General features: G+C 44.2%; 4 protein-coding genes and 1 pseudogene across 4 annotated transcripts in view; all 5 read left to right on the top strand.

Annotated features, from left to right (window-relative positions):
• The first annotated feature begins 1,735 nt into the window (after positions 1-1,735).
• LOC132465811 (protocadherin beta-16-like) lies at positions 1,736-4,719 on the top strand. Its single transcript, XM_060062612.1, has one exon. The coding sequence runs from the start codon at positions 1,865-1,867 to the stop codon at positions 4,244-4,246; it is 2,382 nt and encodes a 793-aa protein (XP_059918595.1). The 5' UTR covers positions 1,736-1,864; the 3' UTR covers positions 4,247-4,719.
• Positions 4,720-6,061: 1,342 nt separating this feature from the next.
• The window catches only part of LOC132465763 (protocadherin gamma-C5-like), a 284,228-nt gene continuing 269,451 nt past the window's right edge, over positions 6,062-20,838 (top strand). The window contains exon 1 of the mRNA XM_060062553.1: positions 6,062-8,590. Coding sequence (XP_059918536.1) covers positions 6,206-8,590 — 2,385 coding nt within the window. The 5' untranslated portion in view covers positions 6,062-6,205. The remainder of the gene's footprint in view (positions 8,591-20,838) is intronic.
• LOC132465791 (protocadherin gamma-A2-like) overlaps positions 9,089-20,838 on the top strand; it is a 124,132-nt gene continuing 112,382 nt past the window's right edge. The window contains exon 1 of the mRNA XM_060062597.1: positions 9,089-11,613. Within this exon, the coding sequence (XP_059918580.1) occupies positions 9,223-11,613 (2,391 nt within the window). The 5' untranslated portion in view covers positions 9,089-9,222. The remainder of the gene's footprint in view (positions 11,614-20,838) is intronic.
• Positions 13,185-15,770, top strand: LOC132465794 (protocadherin gamma-A12-like). The gene has a single exon (XM_060062599.1). The coding sequence runs from the start codon at positions 13,350-13,352 to the stop codon at positions 15,768-15,770; it is 2,421 nt and encodes an 806-aa protein (XP_059918582.1). The 5' UTR covers positions 13,185-13,349.
• LOC132465809 (protocadherin beta-6-like) lies at positions 16,546-20,623 on the top strand (annotated as a pseudogene).

Raw genomic sequence — 20,838 nt, 5'->3', positions numbered from 1 at the left:
AGGAGCGAGGCGGGTCAAGGAGGAGGGTGGGGGTGTGGCCCTGAGCAGCTTGCAGCCAAGGTACCATGCGCTCTGTTTACAGTGGATGTATCGCAATGGCGAGGCGCACACAGCCTTTAGCCGTGTTCTGTAAATATTCTACAACACACGGGAGTCCTGGAGATCTATATCTAAATAATATCATATAGCCTACATAGATATCTATATCCTATAATATATATTATCACGGCCAAAAGCTGTGTGAGCCGATATTATGAATCTCAAACGACCGCGTTAGGTTCTCCGACGTTCCTGGTTCTTCCACGTCCACATCAATGTGAAGTAGACTGAACCGCGACAAGGAGGAGAAATGGATTGTTGCCGGGCAGCGCTTAGGCACCTCCGCCTCCTGCAGCGCCGAGGCGGTGGTCCCTCGGCAACGGGAAGCGGGGCTCAAGCGGGAGACATTCGCCGCCAACAATCCCTTTCTCCTCCATGTCGTGGTTCATGTTCTTGAGGGAGTCAAAGCCAAAGTTCCTTTCCCCCAATTCATTCTCAACCATGGCTGAGATAACCCCCACTACGAGTCTCGTTGTAGAAATACCAGAGACGAGAGTCCGACGTCTTATGCGCCATAACACCAAAAGCAGAACGGTTATCCAAATAACAAGGAAGTGTACAACACTTGCGTTACAGTCCTGGAGCTCTATATCTAAATAATATCATATAATACATAGATATCTATATCATATAATACATATTATCACGGCCAAAAGCTGTGTGCGCCTCGAGACGATATTATGAATCACAAACGACTTCGTCGGGTACTGCGACGTCTCTGGTTCTTCCACTTTCACATCAATCTGAAGTAGACTGAACCGCTCGCTGCCTGCTGCCGGCTGCCCGCTGCCAGGCGGTGGTGCTTCGCGGCGGTGGTGCTTTGCGGCAACCGGCGGCATGTCGCAGTTCATGTACTTCAGGGAGTCAAAGCCAAAGTTCCTTTCCCCCAATTCCTTCTCAACCATGGCTGAGATAACCCCCACTACAGTCTCGTTGTGGAAATACAAGAGACGTCAAAGAACCGACAAGAAACACACACACACACACACACACACACACACACACACACACACACACACACACAAACACACGACCGTGGCGCCCGCACGGTCGTGTCTCATTGGCGGGCCAAGTCTCTGGGCGGGCCAGGCAGAGTAAGGGGAGGAGCTTTTCAGTGTGACGACATAGGAAACCACATTCCAAATCAGCGTGCTTGAGCCTCAGTTCTTTTCAAAGGCGAGCAGAACACCTAGTTCTCGTTTTAAACCGAATGCACGTTTTTGCCACTTGGGGACCATAGGCAGGCTAGGGGAACTCATATTCATGTTAGAAAACCACACAAAGTGAGATTTTCATGCCATGGCACCTTTAAGATGGGACGAAATACATGAAACACTGGCGCTGTCCATGGTGCTGGAGCGGCCCGCATTCAGTCCGTCGTGTCCTATTACATTTTGTGATTATGAATTTTGAGTAGCATTATAAGGCATGGATCACCGGATGCTCCACACTGTTTGATTCAATAGTAAGTAATGACACCCGGTGTCATGTGTTTAGTCCATGCGTATCGCTCCAATGACGCATTGGCAGTATAATGTTGTGTTATACCAAAGAACACCGCTTAGCGTCGCTGTTTACTATGCTAGAACTAGGAGCGTAACTTATTACTCCCTCTTTGTGTCTCCACCCACTCTGGTCGAGGCTCTTTTACAAAACTTGACTCCGAAGCAACATTGAAATAGTGTTCTGTTTTGGTGGTCTGCCTAAACTCTATATAGGCCTATTCAGATTTTTTTGTATTCATTTGTGACGGGATTTCTCAACAATGCGGAACAACGTATATTTCACGTTTATATCGATGTTATGGAGTTGCGGTCTGATTCTTCCGACATTGCATTCTGCTACGGGTGAATTGAGCTATTCTTTTCCCGAGGAAATGAAAAAGGGATCTGTTATTGGTAATATTGCTCAAGGCCTCGGCCTGGATAGAGGCAGATTGGCTGCTCGAAAGGCACATTTTGACACTGAGGAGAACAGAATGCAATACTTTGACATTAACGTGAACAATGGGGATTTGTCCGTTGCACACAGGATTGATAGAGAATCGCTTTGCGGACAGAAACCTTCATGCGTTCTGCAATTGGAACTTGTTTTGGAAAACCCTTTGGAATTACAACGCATTAGTCTTCATGTTCAAGATATTAATGACAACTCCCCGCAATTTCAAAAGGACGTAATGAAAATGGAAATACAGGAATCTACAAACAAAGGAACTCGATTTTCTTTAGACGAAGCGCACGATGCTGACATCGGTGAGAATGCCATTAAGAGCTACTCTTTACAAAGTAATGAACATTTTATTTTGAATATTGACACTCAACCAGTCGGACGAAAGCATTGCGAGTTAGTGCTTGAAAAGGAATTAGACCGTGAAACCGAACGAGAGATGCATCTGCTTCTGATAGCGGTGGACGGCGGTTCTCCTCAGAGATCAGCCACTGTTAGCATCAACATCGCTGTGCTGGATGCAAATGATAACGCCCCGGTGTTCAGTCGGGCCGTCTACAAAGCCATTCTACCAGAGAATTCTCCTCTTGACACTATAGTCATAACGGTGAGTGCTTCTGATGCCGATGAAGGAGTTAACGGTGAAGTAATGTATGAACTGAATCACGTCTCAGAAAACAGTAACGTATTTTCCCTTGACCCAAAATCTGGTGAAGTGCGAGTCGTTTCACCAATCGACTATGAGCAAGAGTCCAACTATGAAATTCGAATCAGTGCAAAAGATGGCTTTGGCCTAGCTTCATTCTGCACGTTGATCATTGACATAGCGGATGTGAATGACAACCCCCCTGTCGTCGCTCTAAAATCCCTGGTCAATCCCATACAAGAGAATGTCCTCCCTGGTACGGAGATAGGCATTATTACGGTTCAGGATAGAGACTCTGATATTAATCGACAGGTGAAACTTTCCATTCAGCCACACGCTCCTTTTAAGCTTGTTCCTTCCATCAAAAACTACTATTCAATAGTGACTTCCGGCGAACTGGATCGGGAAACGACGGCCGACTATGACATCACAATCACGGCAACAGACGAGGGGTCTCCGCCTCTGTCTTCTTCAAAAGCAATCCAACTGTCCATCGCTGACGTCAACGACAACCCGCCTACGTTTGAGGAAAAGTCCTACAGCGTGTATGTGGCGGAAAATAACCAACAGGGTTCCACTTTGTGCTCGGTCACAGCCAGAGATCCAGACTGGGGACAAAACGGCAAGGTCATCTATTCCCTCTTACCAAGTGAGGTGAATGGTTACCAGGTGTCTTCCTTTCTATCCCTCAATGGAAACACAGGGAGAATTCACACCGTTAGGTCATTCGACTACGAACAGTTTAGGAGCTTTAAAGTCTATGTAATGGCACGAGACAACGGATCTCCTCCGCTCAGCAGCAACGTGACTTTGAGTGTCTTCATAACGGACGTAAATGACAACACTCCTCAGATACTTTACCCCGCCCCAGAGGGAAACTCCTTCATGAATGAACTGGTACCCAAATCAACACACGCAGGTGCCTTGGTCTCCAAGGTGCTAGCAGTTGATGGGGACTCTGGACAGAATGCCTGGCTGTCCTATCAGATCATTAAGTCCACTGATCCGGGACTTTTCAAAATCGATCTGCACAGTGGGGCGATCAGGACCCAGCGAGACATTTCTGATTCTGATAGTACGAAACAGAACATTGTGATCATGGTAAAAGATAACGGACAGCCCTCCCTCTCGACCACCTGTTCCGTGTCCTTACTGATTTCAGACAACATGGCCGATGTCCCAGAGCTGAAAAACATGCAGTCCTACGATGGCAAAAGCTCCAAACTGACTTCTTATCTCATTATCGCTTTGGTGTCGGTGTCCACCTTCTTCATCACCTTCATCGTCATCGTCCTTGGCGTGAGGTTTTGCCGCCGACGAAAACCAAGGCCGCTTTTTGACGGAGCACTGGCCTTACCCAGCGCCTACTTCCCCCCTAACTACGCTGAGGTGGACGCCAGCGGGACGCTACGTAGCACCCACAACTACGACACCTACCTGACCACGGGGTCGAGAACCAGTGACTTTAGGTTTGCGAGTTCTTATACTGACAACACGCTACCGGCTGGCCCGACCCTGGTCATGACTCCGGAGGATTTAGCGGATGTTTTTTGAGAGTCTGAGTTAAAACCATACTTACCCTGGGGTTTAGCGCTGAGCATTATGCAAGGAGATGTTAAGGCCTTCTGTGTGTGTCAATGCCTTGTATTGTTGTACATAACGGCCTTGTTCATATGCAGTGTAGGCCTACGCGCTATGGGATCTTGATACCCCAGATGTGATACAAAGATGTTGATTGTAAAAGCAGATTCATCCAATCATATAATATTCATGATACATTTTTTTGTAATTAATATCAGTTATTTGAGTATATTTTAGGGCTATTGTATTGATAATTTTAGAGGTATTTCTATTGTTTTTATTTTTTATTTTTTATTTGTTTTATTATGATCACACAGTTTCAAGTTTCAACAAGTATTACTAAATTGTGTTAGCGTGTTCTCGTTAACTCTGAACCATAATTGTGTTAAAGTACAATGAAAGCATGTGGACTGTAGTTGTTAATCTTTCTCAGCTCATCATTTCTCGATCTTCTGGCTTTTGGGTGATCTTTGTAGTTTGACAGGTTATGCAATAAAATCGTTGAGAAGAAAGTAACATTGTGAAATGTGTTCAATGCGTTGCCATGCCTATGCTTGTTGCTGAAACAAATACAGAATCTGTCCATATAGGCTTATTGGTTTGTAACCATGAAACGGCTCAATTTAATCAAAAGGAAAATATATGAGGGTTGGGTGATCATTAAAGGTCTCCTATTATACTACTTTTCTGGTCTCAATTTCTTATTCATGACTCCTAACGAGCAAACTGACGCGAATCACAGCACAAAAAAACGATGTAGATTTTCGGGAAACTCTTCCTCTCATCTGGGCGCTTTCAGCTTTCTCTGTCAACACTCGGCTTCGCCCTTCTCCGCCCCCTCGCCCCCCTCCTGCCAACCCCACTCCGTTGGGATTGGTTACCTCCCGGAAGAGCATATTGCAGCATTACCATACATGGAAAATCTGGATTTTTCTACGTAGATAAATCCTGGAAATTTGAACAAGTGAATCGCGACCGACGTCCCTAGTGTTTAGCGCTCTGCACAGCCACCCCAGATGGTCAGCAGGGAATACGTCTGAATGCATGTACGTCATTATTTAAAACTTTAGCATGGTTAAACATGACTATAAATCATAATAACAACGTTTATAGGTCATAAAAGTCGAAAAAGTATAATAGGTTATCTTTAAGCTATGCCATGTCAGAGCTTAACCTAAAGGGCATTTCACGCATCGCATCCACAATAGCACTGGACAACTCACACCCACTCAACTGCCACTTCACCATCAAGCCCTCTGAACGCAGGTACAGGTCCCTGTTGTGCAGGAGGGCATGCTATGGCAAAAGCCTGGTGCCTGCAGCCATAGCAGCCTTAAATAAAATGCCAAGATAACTCACTCCTGTTCCACACTATTTACATATTTTGTATGCATTTTGTCTGCATGCTGTTTTTGTTGTGTGCTGTATATCTGTTACTGTCTGTCGGCGTGTGGCCCACTAATGTACTATGGAGTGAAAAAGAATTTCCCCCAGGGGACAATAAAGTAAAAGTCTAAAGTCTAAAGTCATGTTTCATTTTATTTAAGACTATACGGTATTTGATATCGATTTCAATTCTTATTTTAATTTAAATCAATCTTTAAAGTATCAGTTTTCATAATTATGTTTCATAATTATGTGTAATTTTGCGAGATGGCCCAAATATTCCTGATGCATGTTTCAACAAGGTGTAAAGACAACACATATTCTCATCGTGTCGCTGTATACCAGCATAGGACGAGTGGAACGCACCCATTTGGATCATACCACCTTGGCGTTTCTCTTTCGTCCTGTCTTTCATGGGAATCCCTTTATACGTAGGCTACATAAGGTTCATTCTTTGTTTAGCAACGAAGAAACCAAGAGTTGGATTACCGTGATATTGAATCATATTCAAGGAATATACGTGCTAAAGGTATCGACGTTTGGAAGATGGGGGACAACGGATTATTGTCGCATGGAATTCTTTACCGCTTGGCTTTTTTGTTTCAGACGATGAGCATTGTGAACGGAGATTTTAGTTTTTCTATTCCGGAGGATATTAAACACGGATATGTGATTGGAAATATAGCTAAGGATCTTGGCCTTGATATCAGCAAACTATCATACCGAAAGGCCCGAGTGGATTGGGATGGAAATCGCAAAAAATATTTTGAGATTGATCCGACCACTGCGAATTTAATCACATCGCAGGGAATAGATCGAGAAAGTCTTTGTGGAAAGAAAGCGTCTTGCATCCTTAAGGTGGACCTCGTTTTGGAAAATCCTTTAGAGCTTCAGCATTTAACGATACAAATTATGGATGTAAATGACAACGCACCACACTTTAAATCGGATACGATCGAATTAGACATATGGGAGTCCGCTGAGAAAGGGACGCGTTTCTCTATCGAAGAGGCCCGCGACGCAGATATTGCTCAGAACTCAGTTCAAAGGTACAATCTACAAAATAATGAGCATTTTTCTCTAGCTGTTGAAAACCACCAAGTCGAACTTGTACTTGAGGAAAGACTTGACAGAGAGAAAGAGAAAGAAATTAGCATTATTCTCACGGCTCTGGATGGGGGTTCTCCTCAGAGATCAGGTACAGTAGTTATACACGTCACTGTGTTGGACGCTAACGATAACGCCCCGGTGTTTAGTCAGGCCGTTTATAGAACCAGTCTGCTTGAAAACTCTCCTTTAGACTCCGGAATAATCACAGTGATTGCTACTGATGCGGATGAAGGAATAAACGGTGAAATAACGTATGATTTTGGGAATGTTTTGGAGGAAGATGAAAAAATATTTTCAATTAATTATAAAACAGGCGAAATAACACTGATTGGCGCACCTGATTTTGAGGAGGTCTGCTCTTATGAATTAGGAATAAAAGCTAAAGATGGTTTAGGGCTAACCTCATATTCCAAAGTCATTGTAGATATTATTGATTTTAATGACAACAGTCCAATGATATTTATTAAGTCTCTCACTAACCCAATACCTGAGAATATTCCAGATGGCACAGAGGTGGGAATTGTTAATGTTCAAGATAGGGACTCTGAGGGGAACGGGCAGGTCCAGTGCTCCATTCCACAGGACGTTCCGTTTAAATTGATCCCCTCCATCAAAAACTATTTTTCACTTGTGACAGCGGGCCAACTAGACCGTGAAATAGTAAGGGATTACAATGTGACCATCACAGCGACTGATGGGGGCTCTCCACCTCGATCAACCGCTGAAGTGGTTCCGCTATCTGTGGCAGACATAAATGACAACCCTCCTGCATTCCAGGAACAGTCGTACACAGCCACCATGACTGAAAATAACAAACCTGGCTCAAGTTTGTCATCCGTCGAGGCCCGAGACCCAGACTGGAGACAAAACGGCACCGTTACCTATTCTATTCTACCTGGCAACGTCAACGGTGCCCCGGTGTCTTCCTATTTTTCCGTTAGCGGAGACACCGGGGTCATCCACGCTGTGAGGGCGTTTGATTACGAACAGTTTAGGAGCTTTAAGGTCCAGGTGATGGCCAGAGACAACGGTTCTCCTCCGCTCAGCAGCAACGTGACTGTGAGTGTCTTCATAACGGATGTAAATGACAACACTCCTCAGATACTTTACCCTGCCCCAGAGGGAAACTCCTTCATGACTGAACTGGTACCCAAAGCTGCACAAGGTGGTTCTCTGGTTTCCAAGGTAATAGCAGTTGATGGGGACTCTGGACAGAACGCCTGGCTGTCCTATCATATCATTAAGTCCACTGATCCGGGACTATTTGTTATCGGTCTGCACAGTGGTGAAATCAGAACAAAGCGAGACATTGCAGAATCTGACAACACGAAACAGAATCTCGTTATCGCAGTGAAAGATAACGGCCAGCCAACTTTATCAGCCACCTGTGCGGTGCATTTACTAATTTCCGATAATTTAGCGGACGTCTCAGAAATGAAAGAGATATCTTCTGAGGTCAACGGCTCCAAACTGACGTCCTATCTGATCATCGCCCTGGTGTCTGTCTCCACCTTCTTCATCACCTTCATCGTGGTGGTGCTGGGCGTGAGGTTCTGTCGGAGGAGGAAGCCCCGCCTGTTGTTTGATGGAGCGGTCACCATCCCCGGAGCCTATCTGCCACCACACTGCGCGGAGCTGGACGGCACGGGCACCTTAAGGAGCACGTGCAACTACGACACCTACCTGACGACGGGATCCAGAACCAGCGACTTCAAGTTCGCCCATTCTTATAACGACTGTACCCTCCCCGCTGACCACACTTTGAAAAAAGTGTTAGCAGATTTTACCGACGCGTTTCAAGACAACGAGGAGATCTGTGAGGTAGGACTCCTTCATATTTGACGAACTGAGTATTAGAATGTTCGTCCTTGTTTATTTTGCTCTATTGATTCAGGATAAACCTGTGGCGTTGATCAGTAGCTCCAGGTGATTGGAATGCACACAGATCAGTTTTGTTGCTGAGCTTAATTTTGGATTGGACTCATGTTGGCATGTCAGACACTTAATATGTTAAAGTAAAATACATGCTTGTGATTTAGAAATGGAAAATGGGCCTATGTTTTTTTTGATAGGCACCGCCTAATTTCATACTTGTGCATACAGGGTACTGAATATGTGTAAACAACAACAAAGTAGCATTTCCAATTTTCCACTGGCCAAGTAGGTTTCGTCATTGTATACCACATTAATGAAGCGTTCTAACTTGTCAAGCCGATTAGTGTATAGGCCTATTGTTTAGTGCAATGTCTTTTAAATGCTCCTCGTGTCGCTGTCCACCAACGTAGAAAGAGATAAGGGAAAGTCGAGTGCTTTTTCTCTCCACCCACACATACTAACAAAGACCGGCCAAGAGGCTGCAGTAAACGCCGTGCATTTATGCCGCGTTATTTATATTTGCTTGTTCGGTTATTGTTTTATACAGTTTAGGTAGGTAGCTTTGTCGTTCCATTTTCATGATGGGATATAAAGGAGGATTATTGGCGGTCTTTGTCCTAAATTTTGCATTCATTTTTCCAACAATATATTCTGCGCACGGGGATATAAGCTACACGATGACAGAGGAAATGAAACGAGGAACGGTTATTGGGAATATTGGAAAAGACCTTGGTTTGAACGTGAACGAATTGACCGCTCGGAAGGCTCGGATCGACACGAAAGGAACCAGCAAGCCATACTGCGAGATAACCGTGAATAAAGGGGACTTGATCATAGCCGAACGGATAGACAGGGAGGCGCTTTGTGGAAAGAAACCCTCGTGTGTTTTAAAAATGGAGCTTGTATTGGAGGCGCCTTTAGAACTGCATCGCGTCAGTCTTCATGTCCAAGATATTAATGACAATCCCCCGCTGTTCCAAAACGACATCATTAAAATGGAAATAGGCGAATCGACTGCCAAAGGGGCTCGTTTTTCTTTGGACGGAGCACACGATGCGGATATAGGAGACAATGCTGTGCAGGGATACGTTTTACAAACAAATGAGCATTTTATTTTAAACTTTGAAACCAAGTCTGGCGCACGAAAGCACTGCGAACTAATCTTAGAGAAAGAGTTAGATCGGGAAAACCACCAACACATTGATTTGCTTCTCACGGCTGTGGATGGTGGTTCCCCCCAGAGATCAGGTACTGTAGCCATCCACGTCACGGTGCTGGATGCTAATGACAACACCCCGGTATTTAGTCAGGCCTCGTATAAAGCCAGTATTCCAGAAAACGCTCCTTTAGACACTATAGTAGTTGTAGTTCGTGCCTCTGATGCAGATGAAGGGGTTAATGGTGAGGTGACATACGGCCTGGATCACATCTCAGATAGCGGTAATGTGTTTTCTCTAGATTCAAAAAGCGGCGAGGTGAGAGTTATTGGGTCTATAGATTATGAAGAAGAGTCATCATATGAAATTCAAATAAGCGCAAAAGATGGCCTTGGATTAGCCTCGTACTCCACGTTGATGATCGATGTGACTGACGTCAACGACAACGCGCCTGAGATCTATCTGAAATCTCTGACTAACCCAATTGCAGAGGACGTCCTCCCCGGTACCGAGGTGGGAATAATTAACGTCCACGACGAAGACTCAGACAGTAACCGACAAGTGCGCTGCTCGATTGAGCAAAACGTACCCTTCAAACTGATACCATCCATTAAAAACTATTATTCTCTCGTAACTACTGACAAACTGGACCGGGAGCAGGTCACCAACTACACTGTTACAGTCCTCGCCACGGACGAGGGCTCGCCCCCAATGACGTCCACCAAGACTTTTCAGCTTTCTGTAGCGGACGTTAACGACAACCCGCCGGTGTTCGCTGAGCAAGCATACAAGGCCTACGTTTCAGAAAATAACAAACGTGGCTCTACCCTATGTTCGGTGACAGCTCAAGACCCAGACTGGAGACAAAACGGAACTGTCTTTTTTTCTCTTTTACCTGGTGCAATCAACGGTGTCCCAGTTTCTTCGTTTTTGTCCATTATCGGAGACACCGGTGTAATACAAGTTGTTAAATCGTTTGATTATGAACAGTTCAGGAGTTTTACGTTCGGTGTGAATGCCAGAGACAACGGATCCCCTCCGCTCAGTAGCAACGTGACTGTCAGCGTTTTTATCACGGATCGAAATGACAACACTCCTCAGATCCTGTATCCCGCCTCAGAGGGGAACTCTTTCTTGACTGAACTGGTTCCCAAATCTTCACACGGAGGTGCGTTGGTTTCCAAGGTGATAGCGGTTGATGGGGACTCTGGACAGAACGCCTGGCTGTCCTATCAGATCATTAAGTCTACTGATCCGGGACTTTTCAAAATCGATCTGCACAGTGGGGAGATCAGGACCCAGCGAGACATTTCCGAGACTGATAACATGAAACACAATCTTATTGTGGCAGTGACCGATAACGGACAGCCCACCCTTTCTATCACATGTACCATCTATCTACTGATTTCTGATAATCTCTCTGAGGTTCCGGAGCTGAAAGACTTGTCCTATGACGACAACAATTCTCAACTGACATTCTATCTGATAATCGCTCTGGTGCTGGTCTCCATGCTTTTACTGACTTTCATTATAATTATCCTGGGTGTTCGTTTCTGTCACAAGACGAAGCCACGGATGATTTTTGACGGCGCAGTTGCAATTCCCGGCGCATATCTCCCAAGTTACGCAGAGGGTGACGGAACAGAGACAATGCGGAGCGCCTACAACTATGACGGTTATCTTACTACAGGGTCTCGAACCAGTGATTTTAAATTTGTCACATCCTACAACGACGCCACGCTGCCTGCCGACCTGACACTGAGGAAAACTGATTTTGGAGATATGTTTGGAGATTCAGAAGGGTCACCAGAGGTAGGAAAACCACCCGCACTTCAGTAGGCCTAGCTTCATATCGTGAATGAATGTTTCATGTAGCCAACAATTGGTGTGGGTATTTTGAGGGAACCCAATAGTGTATGCTTATTACGGTGTTATGCAAAGTATGGTGTTGATTATATTCCATTACACTTCCGGAATGTGTAGGGACATGGTCGATATTATTATTTTATTTTTTTCCATGTAGGATTTCTGATTTTCATATAGGATTATTTGAGTAGGCCTATCCCCGATTTCTCACCTGGGGTACTAAAAATACAAAAAAATGCCATAAGACATGAACCGACATCGAGTTACTCCTGGTTTCATAATGCCGCTGTCCGTGGTGCTGAAGATTCAATATTGCAAAACGGTAGCCTATATAATTAAGCAATAGATCACGCCAGGCTGTGGTATGTGCTCATTATACCACTGTTAAGGGGCGTTGTCCGGCCCCGACGCGCAGCGGAGGGCCGGCGACCCCCTTCACAGTGGTATAATGAGCACATGCCACTGACTGAAGTGATCTAATGCTTTTATACAACGGTTACTGTTATGGCGAAACGAAAGTCATAGACACACTACATTTAAAAAGAAACCAAGAAAGTCAAAGTAGCCGTTTTATTAAATAATACAAAAAAGTAGTCCCTCCTGGCTGCCGCTATGCATCGACGGTCGCTATGCAACACACTTTAGCGTCCCTCCGAGAGAAGGCTCCGATAGAGCGGTTCGCCGGCAATTTATCCTATGGAGCAGTTCACTCGTAGCCTGGTTCTATCAGACTCTCGTACTTCACTTCATTTCATTTCATTTGTACAGAGACTAGTCTAGTACTGAAGGGAAATTCAAATTGAGCGGAAGTACTTAGGCGGGCGGAGCCAGGCTAGTTCACTCGCCGTGTGCCTAAGCTTTCGTTAGTCTCTCCATCGCCTTGCTCACTCCCGGAGTAACAACATTTACACCCTCTCCATCATCCAACACATGTTTTACTTTGTAACTGTTTCTACTTCCAGGCGCGGAGTGATATGCAAACTTTCACAAAATGATCGGGCGTCATAGCAGTTATGTATATGCTCATTATACAACAGTTGGGAACCAATCAGATCGCTGGATTTAGGGCCTGAATCCAGCGATCTGATTGGTTCCTAACTGTTGTATAATGAGCGTATACATAACTGCTATGACGCCCAATCACTTTGTGAAAGTATCACGCGTCCCCTGAATTGAGACACAGCCATGCAAATAGTTGGTTAATCAAATCAAGCATTTATATTATTATTATTATTATTATTATTATTATTATTATTATTATTATTATTATTTTATTTTATATTATATCCTTATCATTATTTATTTTTGTTGTTATTATTTTATGCTATCTTTACAATATTGTTCCTGTAGGATACTGAAAATCTAAATATTTGATATTAATGTCAAATTAAATGTAGAATTGGCCCATATATTATACTATTTTGTGAATATAGTTAGTTCATATATTCATCACATCTGCAAGATCATAAATGTACTCTTCGTGTCGCTGTTGACCAGCATTGGAGGAGGGCGCGTTGGCTCACATCGCCCCTTGTTCTTTTTTCCTCCAAAAAGAAACGTTGTGACCGGCAGTAATAACGCAATAGTCGACCTCAGTAGTCTAAACAAATTTCAGTACGTTTCTTATTTGAGGATAGCACTGTTCATTGATCAAACTATCGGCGTCTTGGTTGGGAAACGAAATGGAAGACAAAGGATTATCTTCGCTGTTGGTGATCTATGGCCTTGTTCTCTTTATTCATTCGGATATCGTTCATGGCGACCTAAGCTATTCAATTCCAGAGGAACTTAAACGTGGGTCTGTTATTGGAAACATAGCCAAGGATCTCGGCCTCGGGGCGGGCAGACTTTCGTCTCGAAAGGCCCGTGTTGATGCTGAAGGTAATCGGAAAATGTACTGTGATATAAATCTAGCGACCGGGGATTTGATTGCGGCGGAGAGAATCGACAGAGATAGCCTTTGTGGGAAGAAAGCGTCTTGCGTCATAAAGGTGGATCTGGTGTTGGAAAATCCCTTGGAGCTTCAACGTGTCACTTTGCACCTTCAAGATGTCAACGACAATTCACCACAATTTAAAGCTGATTCGATTGAGATGGAAATAAATGAGTTAGCAGAAAAAGGCACCCGTTTCTCAATAGAGGAAGCCCATGATTCAGATACAGGCCAAAATTCGGTTCAAAAGTACGATCTCCAAAAGAACGACAATTTTGTTTTAGTGGTCGATAACAACAAGGTGGAGCTCGTGTTAGAGAACAAACTAGACCGAGAAAAACAACAAGACATAAATTTGCTTCTCACGGCATTTGATGGGGGTTCTCCTCAGAGATCAGGTACTGTAGTAATACATGTCACTGTGCTAGATTCTAACGATAACGACCCAGTGTTTAGCCAGGCCTTGTATCAAACGAATTTGCCTGAGAACTCCCCCCTGGATACAGTAGTAGTTACAGTGAGTGCTACTGATGCCGATGAGGGTATACATGGAGAAGTCAGCTATGACTTTGGTCATGTTTCAAATTACGACGAGCAAATATTTTCAATTGACCACAAAAGTGGGGAAATAAGGCTTGTTGGTGCAATTGATTATGAAGAAACAAGTAATTATGAACTACGGGTTAAAGCAAAAGACGGTTTAGGCCTCACTTCCTATTGCAAAGTCACCATCGATATCAGTGATGTTAATGACAACAGTCCAAGAATATTCCTGAAATCTCTCAACAGTCCGCTTCCAGAAGACGTGTCACCGGGCACAGAGATAGGGATTCTAAATGTCCAGGATAGAGACTCGGAAAACAACGGTCAGGTCCGATGCTCCATTCAACAAAATGTTCCTTTTAAGCTTGTTCCCTCCATCAAAAACTACTATTCCCTGGTAACAACGAACCAACTGGACCGTGAAACCACGTCTGACTACAATATCACCATCACTGCTACGGATGAAGGCTTCCCTCCTCTGACCGCCTCCAAGGTCGTCCAGTTGTCCATTGCAGACGTGAATGACAATGCGCCTGTGTTTGAGGAGGATGACTACAACGCCTATGTTACTGAAAACAACAAGCAAGGTTCCACACTCTGTTCTGTAGCTGCTCGTGACCCCGACTGGAGGCAAAACGGCACTGTAGTGTACTCTCTTCTGACGGGCCAAGTCCACGGCAGCCCGGCGTCGTCCTATCTGTCCGTTAACGGAGACACGGGGGTCATCCACGCTGTGAGATCGTTTGATTATGAACAGTTTAGGAGCTTTAAGGTCCAGGTGATGGCTAGAGACAATGGTTCTCCTCCGCTCAGCAGCAACGTGACGGTCAGTGTCTTCATAACGGATGTAAATGACAACACTCCTCAGATACTTTACCCCGCCATCGATAGTAACACCTTAATGACTGAGCTGGTTCCCAGATCAGCTCAGGGAGATTCGCTGATGTCTAAAGTGATAGCTGTGGATGCAGACTCAGGTCAGAACGCATGGCTGTCCTATCACATCATTAAACCCAGTGACCCAGGACTCTTTACCATCGGCCTCCACAGCGGGGAGATCCGGACCCAGCGAGACATTTCTGAATTGGACAGTATGAAACAGAACCTTGTGGTGGTGGTTAAGGATAATGGACAGCCAGCTCTATCAGCCACGTGCACAATTCACTTGCTTATTTTTGATACCCTGGCTGAAGTTCCAGAACTGAAGGACATGGCTTATGAAGACAGCAGTTCTAAATTGACATCTTATCTGATCATCGCGCTGGTATCCGTCTCCACCTTTTTCCTGACTTTCATTATTATCATTCTGGGATTGAGGTTTTGTCGGAGGAGAAAGCCAAGACTGTTATTTGATGGAGCGGTTGCTATTCCCAGCTCTTATCTCCCTCCAAACTACACAGATGTGGACGGCACTGGGACTTTACGCAGCGCATATAATTATGATGCGTATTTAACCACTGGATCTCGAACAAGTGACTTTAAATTTGTCACGTCTTACAATGACAACACACTGCCTGCAGACCAGACCCTGAGAAAAAATCCTACTGACTTTGAAGAAGTGTTTGGAGACCTTGATGTTTCCCCTGAGGTAGGCACTCCCATTTTAAACACATTCATGTCTAACTGATATTCTGCAAAGCCTAGCCTACTCTAAATGCTCAATTATTTCACTTTGCTTATCATCAGGTCTAGTTATAATTTTAAATCAGATAAGTAATATATAATGGCCTCAAAACATATATGTGGCATTAGATGAATAATGCTTTTTATTTTAACAAGTTTGTTTGTTGGAAGTTTGATAATGACTCTTACTTAGTCATGTCTCTCATTTAGTATTTTGCCCAATTGTTGGAATCTGAATCCCCATTTCTAGCATTAGAAGGTTGCATAACGTCTATGGTAATATCATATTACTTGCGTTGTTACATTGGAATAGCAGTTGTTTGTATGCTGAGAGTTGATTGATCAGCAAATCAGCAATGTGTAAAGCGTTTTGTATTGGATCTCTAACGGATGGAAGATGGATGAGTGTGTGGATTACCTTGTGCACCTTCATCACAAGCTGGTTGTGTTAATGAGGTGACATCTAGTTTCTGCTTCATATTCACCTCATTTATTTATGAATTATTCAGGTATTTAGTTCATGAGATAACTTTGAATGAATGCGTTGCATAAAATCGGTTTTAACAATGTAGTTGTGCTCATTCTCAACTGGCTCTGTGCTGTACAGCTTGTTATAACGAACAGATACACCTAGTGTCGCTGTTCACCGTGGTAGACCTATAAAGACGGCCTTCCTCTCCCTCTTCACACAAGGGAAGCATACCTTTTTACAAACAGCGACAGACACGTTCAATAGAATCGTCTTCTCTTCGAATATGATTTAGCAGACCCCACTGCAAATGTTAAATAGGATGAGCATCTATACTATACCTAGAGGCTTTGTGTTACTTTGTTTCAAGATGGAATGGGATAGATCCTTCTTTGCAGCCTTTGTCTTCTGCATCCTCACACTGCAATCTGCCTATGGAGACATCAGCTATTCTGTCCCGGAGGAAATGAAACAAGGAACCGTTATCGGCTATATCGCACGAGATCTTGAAATGGATGTGCGTACACTTTCCACTCGAAAAGCCCGGATTGACGTTGAGAGAAACCGAAAAAGATATTGCGAGATAAACATTTCAAAAGGCGAATTGATGGTTGCTGATAGAATTGACAGAGAATCGCTGTGTGGCAGGAAGGCTTCGTGTATTGTGAAACTGGAGCTAGTGTTGGAAAACCCACTTGAGCTACATCGTATTAGCCTGCATATAAAGATATTAATGACAATGACCCGGTGTTTAAAAAATATCTTATCAAAATGGAAATCCGAGAATCGACAGGCAAAGGTACTCGCTTTTCATTAGACGAAGCGCATGATTCTGATATTGGAGATAATGCTGTAAAGAGCTACTCTTTGCAGATAAACGATAATTTTGTTTTAAATGTTGAGACAAAATCTGACGGGCGAAAATACTGTGAATTAGTTTTGGAAAAGGAATTAGATCGGGAAACTCAGCAAGAAATCAACCTTATTCTAACGGCCCTGGATGGAGGCACTCCTCAGAGATCAGGCACTGTAGCCTTAAGGTACGAACACACCAAACGCGTACCCGCGTAAGATTTACGCGCGTAACGCAGCTAAAATGTTGCTTGACCATTTTGTGTCAAAAATGGTCCTACGTACGCAGCTACGCGCCTGTGGCTGCGCTGGATTTAGGAGTCCGAGGAAGGAAACCCAAACGCCGCCGTGTTTGGGTGCATGATAGAGCTTGGATCGGGTTAGATCAAATAATCTCGGATATAAATAACAATAATCGGGTTAAATAACTTCACATGGTGTGTCTGGTGTGTTTCCAGCATTCGTAGTGTTGATCAGCAGAGAAATAGTCCGCCAAGACGTTGAGGTTGTTTAGCAACCAGAGACTCAGAGCGTTCACTCTTCGTCGTAACTATCAAACCAAACATCCTTCACATTCACCGAGCGAACATTATGAAAGTAAAATGCACATTTCTCGCTAAAAATGTTTCCATAAACGCATTTAATGGCGTAACTATGTTACTATTTCCACCCAGAATAAAGAAAGATGTCGGCCGTATGCTTCTGTGCAAGCGTCACTACTCTCTGCCAGTGACGTCGGGTCAAGCTCCACGCTGATTGGCTATCGCGGTTAAGCATCACGCGTATGAGCGTTGAAAGTTCAATTTTTTGAACTCCTCGCGTACGCGCGTATATACACGCTCGTATATGTACGCGCGTATATACACGCTCGTATATGTACGCGCGTATATACACGCTCGTATATGTACGCGCGTATATATACGCTCGTATATGTACGCGCGTATATATACGCAGCTCATACGCCGCTAACGCGGGTACAATTTTGCTTTAGCACATGTAACGCATGTACGCAGCTCATAAGCGCGGAAACCAATGGTTCCCTATGGAAAAATTGACGATTTTATACGCGTCTATACGCGGGGTACGCGTTTGGTGTGTTCGTACCTTTACACGTCACAGTGCTGGATGCTAATGATAACGCTCCGACGTTTAGCGATGACCTCTATAAAGCCGGTTTACCTGAAGACTCTCCTCTGGACGCTGTGGTCGTGACCGTTAGTGCGACGGATGCGGACGAAGGACATCACGGGGAAGTTGTGTACGAACTCAATCACGTCTCAGGGAATCATAATGTGTTTTCACTTGATCGGAAAACGGGGGAACTGAGAGTTAATGCGCATTTGGATTATGAGGAAGAGACTTCATATGAAATTCGAGTTAGCGCAAAAGATGGACTTGGACTGGCATCTTACGCAACGGTAATGATTGACGTGACTGATGTTAATGACAACGCACCTGAGATTTTTCTGAAAACCTTGACTGATTCTATACCTGAAAACATGCCACCAGGTACGCAGGTTGGTATCTTCAACGTGCAAGATGCGGACTCTGACAATAACCGCAACGTTCAATGTTACATTCAGCAAAACGTTCCTTTTAATTTGGTTCCATCAATTAAAAACTACTATTCGCTGGTGACTACTGGAGAACTAGACCGTGAACAGCTGTCCAATTACAATATTACAATTACTGCAACTGATGACGGTTCTCCCTCTCTATCGTCGTCTAAAAGCTTTCTATTATCTATAGCTGACATCAACGACAACCCCCCTGCCTTTGAGAAGCAGGCTACCCCAGACACCCCTTCCAAGAGGAGAGTGCCAGGGAGCAGGCGAGGCATGAGGAGAGCGAGGCAAAGTTGGCAGAATGGTGGAGAAGATGTGATTCTCCACCATTCTCTCAAAAGCTGAGAGAGGGTGTGTGTGTTTGTGTGTATTTTTAGGTGTGCGTGTGTGTGTGTTTTTAGATGTGTGGTTCAGTGTTTCTTATTTAAATAAAGTGTTTCTTCTAAAGTGTTCTTGTTCTTAACCGATTATTATCTAAGGGTGCACTCACACTAGGCCTTCTGGCCGTGGCCGTGGCTGTTTTAGCACCTAACCGTGCTCAAATCTGCCAGTGTGAGTGTGGCCAGTCTGGCACGCCGGGCCAATTACAAAATATAAATACCATTTCTGGTTAAACATCTTTACAATGGGTCTTGCTCGTTGCCCGAGACAATGGCAGCCAGTCTGTCTCTTGTAACATTACCAGGGGTCTGGTTATCTGCTAGGGGGCACGGGGAGGCCATGATGACGTCACAGGGTAGGGTTGTCCCATTTGGTAGGGGATCGGTTAGGGGTAGCAATGAGGGGTAGCAATGAGCATGAGCAATGAGGGTTAGGGTTGAGATGTAGGGTTGAGACAGTGAGCAAAGAAACGGGATTGGGCCTTATAGTGTCTATGTGACGGAAAATAACCAACCTGGCAGTAGTTTATGTTCAGTGTCAGCTCGTGACCCAGACTGGAGACAAAACGGCACACTCATTTATTCAGTTTTGCCTTGTGAGGTGAACGGTATTCAGCTGTCTTCTTATCTAACGGTTAACGGAGACACCGGGACCATCCAAGCCCTGAGGTCGTTTGATTATGAACAGTGTAGAAGCTTTAAGGTCCAAATAATGGCCAGAGACAACGGTTCTCCGCCTCTTAGCAGCAACGTAACCCTTAATGTATACATAAGTGATGTGAACGACAATCCCCTTTTGATACTTTACCCCACGCCGGGAATTAACTCTCTCATGACTGAACTAATTCCCAAATCAGCCGCTGGGGGGTCATTGGTGTCTAAGGTGATAGCAGTCGACTCGGACTCTGGTCAGAACGTGTGGCTGTCTTTTCACATCATCAAATCAACAGACCCAGGACTGTTTGTGATTGGTCTACACAGCGGAGAAATCAGGATGCAGCGGGATGTTTCTGAGCAAGAAAGCATTAAACAAACCCTAATTGTGGCAGTTAAGGACGATGGACAACCCCCTCTTTCAGCCACCTGTTCCATTAACCTGCTTATATCTGATAACTTGGCCGAAGTCCCAGAACTGAAAGATATGACCCATGAAGATGGTTCAACATTAATCTCGTATCTGATAATAGCTCTTGTGTCTGTCTCGACCTTCTACTTTACTTTCCTCATTATTATTCTTGGTGTGAGGTATTGTCGCAGAAGGAAGCCAATGCCGTTGTTTGACACTGCCGTGGCCATACCCAGTGGATACTTCCCTCCTAGTTACGTGGAGGTGGACGTCGCGGGGACTTTACGCAGCGCTTGCAATTATGATGGATATATGACGACAGGATCAAGAACTAGTGACTTTAAGTTTGTGTGTTCTTACAACCAAAACACGCTACCTGCAGATCAGACACTGGTGAAATCTCCAACCGGCTTCGATGAAGCATTCATTGACTCCGACGGTTCGTCCCAGGTAGGTCACGCCGATAACTAATAATTGTATTGCGTTACATTAACAATCAGAATTTGTTGCCACATATTTGTCTGTGTCAAGGATGTGTTTTTTTATATGCCTAATTGTATTCTTAAATACGCAATAATATCTTATTTTAATTTTTATAATATTATTAATATTAAAGATATTCATATTCATTTTCTTATCGAATTTGATATTTTTATTTTTGCCATAATTGAGGCCTATATTGTGGCGTCCACTCCTGCGCCGAACAATTAGCCAAGTGTGAGAGTATATAATGAAGCAAT

Source organism: Gadus macrocephalus, chromosome 10, assembly GCF_031168955.1.
Source record: "Gadus macrocephalus chromosome 10, ASM3116895v1".
Classification (NCBI taxonomy): Eukaryota; Metazoa; Chordata; class Actinopteri; order Gadiformes; family Gadidae; genus Gadus; species Gadus macrocephalus.
This window is presented reverse-complemented; position numbering and strand designations above follow the sequence as displayed.

What these genes read in the sequence shown, in the direction of transcription:
- LOC132465794 (XM_060062599.1), top strand. Translation starts at nt 13,350, where the DNA reads ATGGAAGACAAAGGATTATCTTCGCTGTTGGTGATCTATGGCCTTGTT.
- LOC132465811 (XM_060062612.1), top strand. Translation starts at nt 1,865, where the DNA reads ATGCGGAACAACGTATATTTCACGTTTATATCGATGTTATGGAGTTGC.